The sequence below is a fragment of the Macaca mulatta genome, chromosome 15 (assembly GCF_049350105.2).
Source record: "Macaca mulatta isolate MMU2019108-1 chromosome 15, T2T-MMU8v2.0, whole genome shotgun sequence".
Classification (NCBI taxonomy): domain Eukaryota; kingdom Metazoa; phylum Chordata; class Mammalia; order Primates; family Cercopithecidae; genus Macaca; species Macaca mulatta.
In genome coordinates this window covers 59,293,355-59,304,488 of record NC_133420.1, presented here as the reverse complement: position 1 = coordinate 59,304,488, position 11,134 = coordinate 59,293,355, and the positions used below count along the sequence as shown (strand labels likewise).

Below are 11,134 nucleotides of genomic sequence, written 5' to 3'. Positions count from 1 at the left end.
GCCTTCACAGGTGCGGAAAATGCTCACCCAGTGATTCTAAAGTAGTGCACAAATTGGCATTAGAGGCTGGTTCTGATTCCTGCTATCAAGGTTTATTTAATTCCAAGCTCAAATAACACAGAAAATAAAACTTCCTCCTTAAAAGGTTCTGCGGAAAAATATTCTCTGTTCTACGTAACAGCCTACTTGGCTGTGTTTGTGTCTGAAGAAAGGACTAGTCTGACAGGAAGAATTACAAATCTGGAGCTCATTTTGGCGTCGCAGAGGGAAGGTGGGTGGAGCGTCTCGCAGTAAATTAGGAATTCAGAATGAAAACGTAGAGTTTATTTGGGTTTTTAGTGACACCTCAGGATTATTATACAGGAGTGTCAGACACAGCTCAAAGTAATGATGACTGCTCCCCCTCCGCCCCACGGGGGCTGGGTGCTAAGAAGGGGGAACCTCTCCTTTGAGGGTTTGGGGTGGGGACCCTCCCTTTCCAACCTGGATCGGGAATGGGGATGAGAGGAGAGCGGTTTGGATCCCCATCCTGGGTCTGTGCTGGAGGGAGGCGGGAGGCTATTTGGAGGTGTGTTTCGGCTCAGGATCTGGGTCTGAGGCTGGGATCTGAGGACTTTCTAGGTTTGGAATTGGGTGGGGGAGCTAGGTTTGGGGTGACCGCTGGGCGCAGGAGGAAATAGGAGAGTGAGTCGCATGTGAAGGGCACTGAAGAGGGATCTTCGGGGGAAAGCTGAAGTTGATGCGTGGACTTGGAGAGGGGAAGTTGAAGTGGATGCTGGGGCCTGGCGCTGCAGCGGATCGGAGTGGCATGTGCTGGGATTGCCGGTGCGGGGCTGTGAATGGGGTCAGGGTGGGGCTGAGGCAGTACCAGATCTTCCGCGCCTAGAGGAGGTTAGAAGAAAAGAGCCTCGAGCGGCCACAGCCTTTTTCCGAAAGAGACTCACACAGACACACCCATCGCTCTACCCGGCCCTCCGGGACTAGCGGCTCAGCGGTGCTCTGGCTGGCAGATCCCGCCCCCACGCGGCCTCTGGGAGCTGGAAGCCGGGAGCCAACAGCGGATCCGGCCGGGGCCGCGGTCTGGCGGCCCGGCCCCCGGGGAGCATGGGGCGTGGCCAGAAACCGGCACCCGCGGCTGTGGATTGGCTGCCCGGCGGTCCCGCAGGCGGGGCTCCCGGCTGGGTCCCGCTCGGCCGCTCGCGGCGGCGGGGAGGCGGGGCCGGCGGGAGCCCGGCAGCCAATGGACGCGCGTCCCCCGAGCAGTTACAAAGGGCCGGAGCGAGGCCGCCGCGGCGGCGGGGGAGGTGGGGCGAGGCGAGGCTTGCTGGGGTGAGGCGGCGGCCGGGCCGGGCCGGGCCACAAGCGGTGGCGGCGGGACCATGGAGGCGGCGGCCGCTGCTCCGCGTCCCCGGCTGCTCCTCCTCGTGCTGGCGGCGACGGCGGCGGCGGCGGCGGCGCTGCTCCCGGGGGCGACGGGTGAGCGGCGGCACGGCGGGCGGGCGACTGCGGGGCGCGCGGGCCGGGCCCGGCCTCTGGCTCGCTCCTGCTCTTTCTCAAACATGGCGCGGGGCCGGGGGCGCAGGTGGCTGCGCCGGGGCCCGGCCGGGCTCTCGTGGCCTCGCGGGGCTCGGCGGCCGCCGTGCGAACCGCAAGCGGGGAGCGGAGGCGGGGCAGGGGCGTGTGTCCGGGCGCGGGCGGACGTGTCCTGCTGCCCGAGGCCGCCCCGCTCGGGACTCCCCGGGGAGGTGGAGTCGGGCGGAGTCGTCCGAGGTCCGGGGCTGCCCTCTGGGGTGTGAGTGGGCGAGGGTCAGGGGCGGAGAGTGTGAGGCCGGCGGGGACTGGCAGAGCGGTGGCTGCCCGCCGCCGCCCCCTCGGCACGGCGTGACCTTGTTCCGGGGACCCCCGCCCCAAGAGGGTCCGTGCCCAAGGCTGCCGGGCCCGGGGCGGGGTTTGAGGTTGGGGTGGAAGGCGGCTGCTGGGCGGGGTGTGAGCTCCGAGCCGCTAGGGCTTCGGCCAGTGGGAGTCGGGGGCGAAGTGTGGTGAGACCCCCCGGGTCCACAGGCCGCCGTAACTCCCGCCCGGCTCGACCCGACCCGACCCGACCCTGCTGGAAGGGGCTGCTCTTCCAGCCAGGGGGGCTTTGTGTGAGAAGAAGGAAGCGCGGAGATGCGCGGAATGTTTCTTCTTTCGTGCGTCTGGGGAGTGTTGAAGTGAGTCCAGTAACCAGAAGGCTACGGATTGTTTTCGTAGTGGAAACTTGAACGTTTGCTCGTTCTGCGGGGTTTGGAAATTTTGGGAATGACTGTGAATTGATTAAACGCTTTTTATTTCCTCGAAAGACCATCACTCGCGATATTCCTGTTCTTGAGTGACAGTTAATAGTTTGAATCAGACATCTGTGTAGCTGGTTTTCAAGGAAGAATGTTCGCTGAATTTTTCAAAATATTAAATCAGGTTGGGGTAGGTGGTTGGCATCCTCGAAGGGATGAGTGAAAAACTTTGTTAGCAGCTGAACTGAGGCACTAGAAGCTAAAATACAGAGAGCCTCAGTGTTAGCGACTAAAATGCAGTGAAAGTACATTTCTGTTTCTGAAACTGGACACAAGATGTTGAATTTTTTTTTAAAAAAATCAAGACTGACGATTATAATTAGTCGTAATAGCTACCGTCTATGTATTATGCATTACTGCGATGTAAATGCATAAAGTACACAATTGTATAAGTACGTTATTTAATCACCACAACTAAACTTTCAGGAGTAGTGGCATTTGCCCCACTTTACAGATGTGAAAAGTGGGGTGCAGACACATTAAGTACCCAATAACTAAGTGCTAAAGCTAGGATTTTCACTCAGATCTCAGTTTTCAAAACCTGTATATCTTATATATTAATATATATACATCATACTATCTGGCGTAGCCCATTTTTCTTCTTCAGTCGTCTGCTGAGCAATTGGTCTTTATTATTCACTTTAGATTCTGTCCTCATGATTTGAATATCAGATAGGCTTCATTCCGACTCTTAGCACATTCCTGAGTCCCTTCACGTGGGCCTCCTGCATTAGAGGAAACAATGGATTTTTGATATTGGCCTAGGGAGGAAGGCAAGATAACTGTGTGGACATTTGGGAGAATCAGTATAGTTAGGCATGAAACACAGGTAACATTTCCACACCACTATTAACTTGAATAGCACAGTGCATTCTTTTCCACCAGAAGTAGCATAAGAAGTGTTCATGTATTCAAGTAACAGTAGTGGACTTAGTTGAATATACAGAACATTGCTCAGTCCATGTCCTGGAGAAGTTTACAGTCTCCTTGGCGTGCACACAATACAAAGCTGTCCAGGTGCTTATTACTGTAAGCCCAGACTGCCTCAGCTTGTCTGCCTTCCTTGTTGGTTATGATGATGCCTCAGTCCACCCTTAAAAGACATTCTGAAAAAGGTCAAATGCTTTTTTTTCCCCCTCAGTAATTTGGCTTCTCTTTTAAAGACTTGCACTTTTTTATGTTCTGAGTATGTTTTATTGTTGTCTGCCCAACTTCTCTCTCCAACATAGATTTCTCTAGGGAAATGGATTCCTTGTCCCTAGTACACAGTTTAGTACCACTATGTCTATATTTATATCCCATCTGAGAATGCTGTTTGCTTCCTTTCTGCCATTTCATAACTTTTTTTGTTTGAAAACATGCCCCCAATCCAACTCTTCTTTCTATGAATGCCTCTTGAATGTCTCCTCCTTTCTTGGTATGCAGCCTTCAGCTTAATCCTGCCTGTTATCCTCCAAATCTAGTTGCTTTCCCATGTTTCTCTCATCTAGGCTTTTCTATGGGCTACTGCCAAACTAATCTTCCTCAGCCATCCCCATGAAGGTTTATAAGATTTCCCATTTGTATTCAGCACTTAGAACCACACTTGAGCAGCTTATGATTGGGGCCATCTCTGAGTATCTTACCAGGGATCTCATTTCCCATGACTGCAGACCTTCAAACAATTTCTCTTTCTCACTGACTCCTGACTGTTCAGCCTTTTCACTACACGTTTAGTTTTGCCCCTGTTATGGGAGTGTGAGAAGTTCTCAGCCCTGACTTCCTGTGCTGGTTTAGTTCTTGAATTCTTTGTCTTCCAGAACTCTGCAACACTTAACAGTTTGTGTTGTCCATTTCTACTGCCTGTGCTGCTACTTAACAATACTTGACTGTGTTATAGGTACCCAGAGGACAAGATTCATGCCATTTCTTTATTTTATGGCCTCAGAACTTAGCACTGTGTTTTATATTCTATTCCACATAAATGCTTGTTGATTTCTATTTGAGCATTCCTTTAGTATTTATACTGTTTTATGTAAGTCCGGTTTATGCAATATTAACTTATAATTCCGTATAAATAATCAGGAAAAGTTGTATGGTGTGTTGAAAGCAATTGGTTATTAGTCCCACCTTCACCAGCAGTTATGCAGAAAATAGGGCCAATACCTGCTTTTGCCTAATTCATGAGATTGTGAGGATCACATGAGAAAGTGGTATTTGAGTTTGAGGTTGCTATTCTGTGTTGTTACTGATGAGCAGGACTGATGTTCAAGTAGTTCCCACTGGGCCATGTGTGTTTTGGTTAAACATCCTTTCTTATTGGTTGGTACCCTTGTAGTGCCAGTTGTTAAATATTTTTAATATAATTCTTGTAGGGAGGCATTAGTATTCAAAAAGGGAAATGATTAGTGTAGGCTGGAATGAATGGGGGAAGCTTCCTGGACACTTTAGAACTTAAACTGACTTTGAAGGGTGGGTAGAATTCAGAGGGGGATTTGATGAGTGTGAAAGTTCTCTTAAAGTTGTGTCTCCAACTGTCCCGGGGTCTACTCCAAAGGAGGAAACAAGGCTTTTACTGACTGGCAAGTTACTGTTCCGAGTTAGGTTCCTTATTCTGTACTGCGGAATTTGGATGTATTAACTTCTATCATTTTTTCCCCAATCCTAAAAGCTATAGTACATAGCTGGAAACAAAACAAAAGTAATCAAAGTGGAATGAGTGAGGGAGAATAACATTATGGGATGGCCACTAGGGCTAGGCAGTCAAATGTTGGAAGTCCTAAGTATATTATCACTTCAATTTACAGATTAAAAAACGACTCAGGTGAATTTGTTAGGGTGACACAGGGGCAGAACAGAGAAGGAACTTTGATTTTCTGATTCCACATCTCGTGCCCTGTATGGTGCTTTAAAATGTGAAGGACTTGGAGGTGGGGATGGGACAGGGTTGGGGTAGGTGTTGGCATCCGTGGAAGGATGAGTGACTTACTTAAGTGAAGTAGGCCCTGAACTTCACAGAATTTATGAAAAGTAAATTCTAAAGGTAGAGGAGAGAGGGAATGATTAAAGCCTTAAAGTCCTCAAGGGAAGAAAGGTCAGTTTTTTTTTTTTTTTTTTTTTAATTGCTGATAAAAGGACCTGGTATAATACTTATTGATTGAGAAAAGTAGGCCTATAGTAGTTTGGAAGATGGTCTTGAGTAAGTACGGTTAATTGAATTGGGGTGTAATTAAAAGGCCTTGGTTTAGAATATTAGATGATCTGCTTTGTTGTTGAAATTAAGAGAGGAATTGACATTAAAAATAATCAAGAGGAAGATAAATCTTGTTCCTGTGAGGAGGGCCGCTCATGTGAGGAAGACCCCTGTTGAAAGGTTCTAGGCCTTAGTTGAACAGTTACAGGGACTCATCACCATTCTTGTAGTGTCATTTTATTGCACCAAATATGTTCATGTGTAATAAGTGGAATTTTGAAAATGCTGTTGTCCTATGGATGGCCCTTCTAATGTGAGAACGTGTCTCTTCAAACCACAGAGCCCCTTGCAAATGTCGACAAACCTCTTGCCTTTTGCAGTTCTTCCTTGATCATGGCTTATGTAACACAGAGTTCTCTGAACAGATGGACTGTGGTTTGATATCATGTGATTGGGTCACATCTTTGCTTCCTGCTTCTGAAATTGAGGGCAGATGCTGGCATATTTCTCAGGGATTTTTTTATGCTTTGTCCCATAGAACTAGCTTGAGGAAATTTTTGGAGTCTTCTCAAAATTTATGGTTTGTTTTGGCCCAGCCTAACTGCAATACTTAGGATAATATTTAGTACCATTCTTAACTGAATTTTCTCAATGTCAAATTCAGGCAGTCTCCATAAACATTAAAATGGTTTGCTGCTCTGAATTAGATCCAATTTTATGTGTTTTGTTTGCTTTCCAGGTAAGTTTCTTGTGGCTACCCTTCTTCATCATGAAGAAAATTGGTTGGTAGGCTTGTAATTATTTATCTCAGACATCACTTTCTTAAATACTAGTGGACGAAGTCCAGTTGGTTTTATGGTCCAATTTTATAGATCAGATCAAGTCTTTTGTAAAGCTGCTCCCTCAAGGAATGATTTCTAATCTAACTTTAAAAAAAAATTGATTTGCAGAGTATACACACAGGTTGCTTTGAAATTTCTTGAAGGGTTACAAGAATGTGCTACGTATTCTACCCGTCTCGTTTAATTCTCTCTTCTGTCTTTTTTTTTCTTTGACCATGGCTAATATGCCATCATTTAATTCTCATAACCAAACTTGAATGGTAGTTGTATAGAGTACCAAAACTTATTTATTTGCTGGTTAATTTCCAAACTCTTAAGTCCATTTTTTCCCAGATACAGGTGACCAGTGCTCAGAAGATAACTGTAGGTTTTGATAACATTGGCTCTACCCCAAGATTCTTTTCAGCTCTCTTAAACATTATCCAAAGGTGTTAGCATTTTGTTTTTCATCCTCTAATCGTAAATACATATATAAAAGGAAGACACTGCTTTGAATGGCACAGATGTAGACTAACAGTAGTTCCACCACTGAGACTCAAATGATTTTGTATTACCATAAACCCCATCTGCCTGGGTAGGCAGAATTGACATAATTTTACTCAGGTTGGAACCTAGTTCATGTCTATGAAAGAAGACCCTTTTTGTTTCCATTTTATGGACCAGGAAACTGAAGTTATGCTGTTAATGGAAGGTGGAGCCTGCATGTGAGCACTCCAGGGTATGTGCTCTTTTCCTATGCAAATGCTCCTCTACTTATGATGGGGTCACGTGTGTCCATGCTGCTTTCGTATAGAGTAAATACATTGTTAGAGCCACTTCAGCAGGAAAGTTTCCTTTTTCTTTTTTGCAAACCATGAGAATTTGCTTCAGATTGTCTTGATTACAGTTTTACTATTTCTTTGCAACTGCGGGCTATTCAGATACTAACAGTCTTTTTTTAACATTATATTTTTAGGTAATTTGAGTCTCCCTGACAAGTCCAGTGATAGTTGATTACTTATTATTAGTATTGATTTATACATATATTCATAGCAAATTCTTTTCCTCTAAAAGTAACATAAGCACAGGATTTAAAATTTGTGTTAAAGAAAACAAAAAAGCCATCACCAGCCATTATTAACATTTTAGCAAATCTCGCACCCCTTTTTTTTTTTTTTTTTTTAAGTATAAAAAACCATTCTTGGGTTGGGCACGGTGGCTCACACCTGTAATCCTAGCACTTTGGGAGGCCGAAGTGGGTGAATCACAAGGTCAGGAATTCAAGACCAGCCTGGCCAACATGATGAAACCCCGTCTCTCAGGCCTGTAATCCCAGCACTTTGGGAGGCCGAGGCGGGCGGATCACGAGGTCAGGAGATCGAGACCATCCTGGTTAATATGGTGAAACCCTGTCTCTACTAAAAAATACAAAAAATTAGCCGGGCATGGTGGTGGGCGCCCGTAGTCCCAGCTACTCGGGAGGCTGAGGCAGGAGAATGGCATGAACCTGGGAGGCGGAGCTTGCAGTGAGCCAAGATTGCGCCACTGCACTCCAGCCTGGGCGACCAAGCAAGACTCCGTCTCAAAAAATTAAAAAACCGTCTCTACTAAAAATACAAAACATTGGCTGGACGTAGTGGCATGCACCTGTAATCCCAGCTACTTGGGAGGCTGAGGCAGGAGAATCATTTGAACCCGGGAGGCAGAGTTTGCAGTGAGCTGAGATCGCGCCACTGCACTCCAGCCTGGGCGACAGAGTGAAACTCCATCTCAAAAAAACAAACAAAAAAACCCCCCAAAAAACCAACAACAAACCATTCTTTAATCATTCTATTTCAGCAGTTTATGAAAGCTAATAAAAGTGTTTAAATTGACAAAGAGCTTCAGTTTACAGAGGAAATAGCTCATCTATTCTTAGCAAATATTTAGTAGTGATCAACATGATGAGAAATATAGGAAAAGTGAGAGGCAGTCTTGCTTGTTAAAAAATTGATGCTGAGGAAATATGACTACAGACTCAGTACTAGCAACCACAGGGACTGCTTTACAGAGGAGGTAGGACTTGATCTCTCTGCCTTGCAGGAGGATAGGGCTTTGAGTGGATGTGTGGTGGAAAGGAGGCACCTCTTAGCTGGAAAGGATGGCGTATGTGGAGAAACAACATTCTAAGTTTCAAGAATTCTAAGGGGAGAAATGGAAGTTCATGGTGTAAAGGTTGGGCGCAGAGAATTATGGGCCTTGAAAATCAGGTGAGTGTTTTAATGTGGAAAAAGAATGTCTAATTGTGCCACAGAGGGAATGGGTCAGGGTGGCTACCCAGGGAGATTTTGGAGTTGGTTTGATGGCATTGGGAACGGGGTGAAATGGTGACTGTATGACATTTGAAACAAAGAAATCAGAGGAATTGGTAGTAGGGCCTGTGTGTGACTGTTCCCTTGCTTGTGTGCTCTTCCCTCACATACCTGCATGGCTTCCTCCCTCACCTCCTGCAAGTCGTTGCTCAGATGGCACCTTTTTCTCAGTGAGGCTTATCCTGCCACCTTTTAAAATGGTGTCATCATCCTACAGTGCTTTCCTTCTCTGTAACAATACCTTCTAACATACTGTATTTACTTATCATATATACTTATTTACTGTTTATTGTCTCTTTCCTATCATTCTAAACTTTGTGAAAGTGAATGTCTTCGTTTTGTTCACTAACGTATCTCAAGTGTGTAGAAAGTGCCTGGTGCATCCTAGGCACTCAGTAAATATTTGTTGAGTGGCAGTAGGTTTTAGCTGTAAAGAGGTAGAGTACAGAAATGACTCCATGAAAGAAAAAAAGAATGACTCCAAGCTTTTTAAGGCTGGATAATGCCTTTAACTTAATGAGTAATTTGGCACGAGGATTAAGGGGAGATGAATTCTGGTTTAAGCATGTTGAGTTTGAGGTGAAGGTAGCCAAATAAAATTGCTCAGTAGTCAGCAAAGGTAAAAAATGGAACCTAGTTGGAAATGGGAGAGAACCTTAAGCAAAGAAGTGGCTACTAGCATCTAGCATTCACCTCATATTCTTTCTCTCTCTTTTTCTCTTTTGAGGGTGGGAGGATTCTAGTGTCCTAAAACGCTACCTTAAATGGAGTTTTTATTTAGTCCTAGCCTGTATCTGGAGTCCTGGTCCGTTTGCTGGGATATAGTTCTCTCCTGTTTTGCAGGTTCACGCTTTCTGTTTTTCTCCCACCTCTCTTAGTAAAGACGTATATAATCAGAATTACTCGTGATCTTCTGGTTGTATTGAAATTAATCTTCAGACGGTGCAGCTTTCTCTGCAGTAATGCGTTTGATCTCTTGCGAGTGTGGTTCTTGGCTGAGATAAAAGAGAGGAAGTTTCCTGCTTGCGGCCTAGGCCTCCGGTCATGGTTGCTGATGTTACAGGTGTCAGCTTTACTATTTCCTGGAGCTCCCTGATGGCTATCCTTTTAAATGCTTTTCCTGTTGTTTTTCCCAATGAACCAAACACTGGTGCCATTGTATCCCTAGACCATCTCTCCTTTTCTGTTTGGATTGATCTGACTTAAATTTTTCTTTCAGTTTTGAAGGCAGATTCAATTCATGTGACTTGGTTGTCAGAAATTTAATGAAATCTTTGTTTATAGGAGTAGTATATAAGCCCCAACATACCTGGCTGTAATTAGAGTCTAATCGGTGTATCTGTGACTCGCTTTTCAAAGAGGATACTTCCTAATTTACCTGATCGTTGTGAAGATAGTGTACAGTAGTATTTACACTTAGTACATAGCCTGACACCAGTAGGTATTCAATGAAGGGGAATTATTATATATTTAAATAAGTGAAAGAATGTCTTCGGAAAGAAGAAGTACATGTCAGTGTAATGAAGAACTAGAATTAATTGGTAGACTGAAAGGCAGAATTCAACTCAATGTAAGGAATGACTATCTACCATAGCTGTCAAAATGGAACATTGTAAGGTAGTATGTTCCCTGTCACACTGGAACTATTCAGGCAGAGGCTAGATAACCTGTCTGAGAAATTGTAGAAGGAATTTCTTACATTAGGTGGGAGGTTGGACTTATTTATCTCTAAGTTCTGTTTCTCCTCTAGAATTCTGTACTTTTGGGCAAAGTCCAAGCTTCCTTGCTTACCAATTTTAGCCAAATATAGTCTAAATATCCCTAGGATTCATGGCTTCAAGATGAGCAGTATCTTGTAACTCCTGTATTATATGAGAAAAGTTAGTTTATCCATTGATTGGCTTGTATTCCGGTCATTTTCCAAAAAAGGATTTTGGAAGCTTGAAATAATACCAAATTCAGTAAGACCAAATCTGACCACAAAAGATAAGAATCAGTAAGTTAAAAAGGCAAAGAGAAATACAACAATTATCCGTAAGTTTAGCTGAGGAAAGCTTTAGAAGTTGAACACAGTACTTATTTAGCTCTGAGTTTTCTGGTAACCAAAGCAAGTAAGGAAGACTGATAATTTGCATAGATCTCATTGCCTATCGAGAATTCATGAGGAGGTTGCCACCTTCCTTAATAAAGTGGAACCCCACACGCCAAGATTATAATACAGGGAGAATCTCCAAGTGGTAAGAGGTTATTACTGGATCTGGCAATAATCTGATTCTTGTTCCGAGGCTTCCCCTTTGACACGTATTGAGGATTCAATTTAGTGCTGCTGCCTCCATCTTTCTTCTCCAGTTTAAGTCCCTGATCCAAGTATGAACACATTAGTCTTTCTCTAATGCCAGTGGAACAGCTGATGTGAGGCTAGGACATTTAAATCAAGCTTTGCTAAAAGCTAGAGGATAA

General features: G+C 44.8%; 1 protein-coding gene across 2 annotated transcripts in view; it reads left to right on the top strand.

Moving 5' to 3' along the window:
• Positions 1-1,270: 1,270 nt before the first annotated feature.
• Positions 1,271-11,134, top strand: part of TGFBR1 (transforming growth factor beta receptor 1) — a 49,225-nt gene continuing 39,361 nt past the window's right edge. Inside the window, exon 1 of one of the 2 annotated variants that reach the window (XM_015117216.3) lies at positions 1,271-1,476. In XM_015117216.3, the coding sequence (XP_014972702.1) occupies positions 1,380-1,476 (97 nt within the window). In that variant the 5' untranslated portion in view covers positions 1,271-1,379. The remainder of the gene's footprint in view (positions 1,477-11,134) is intronic. The other variant, XM_001112621.5, reaches the window with a different exon arrangement.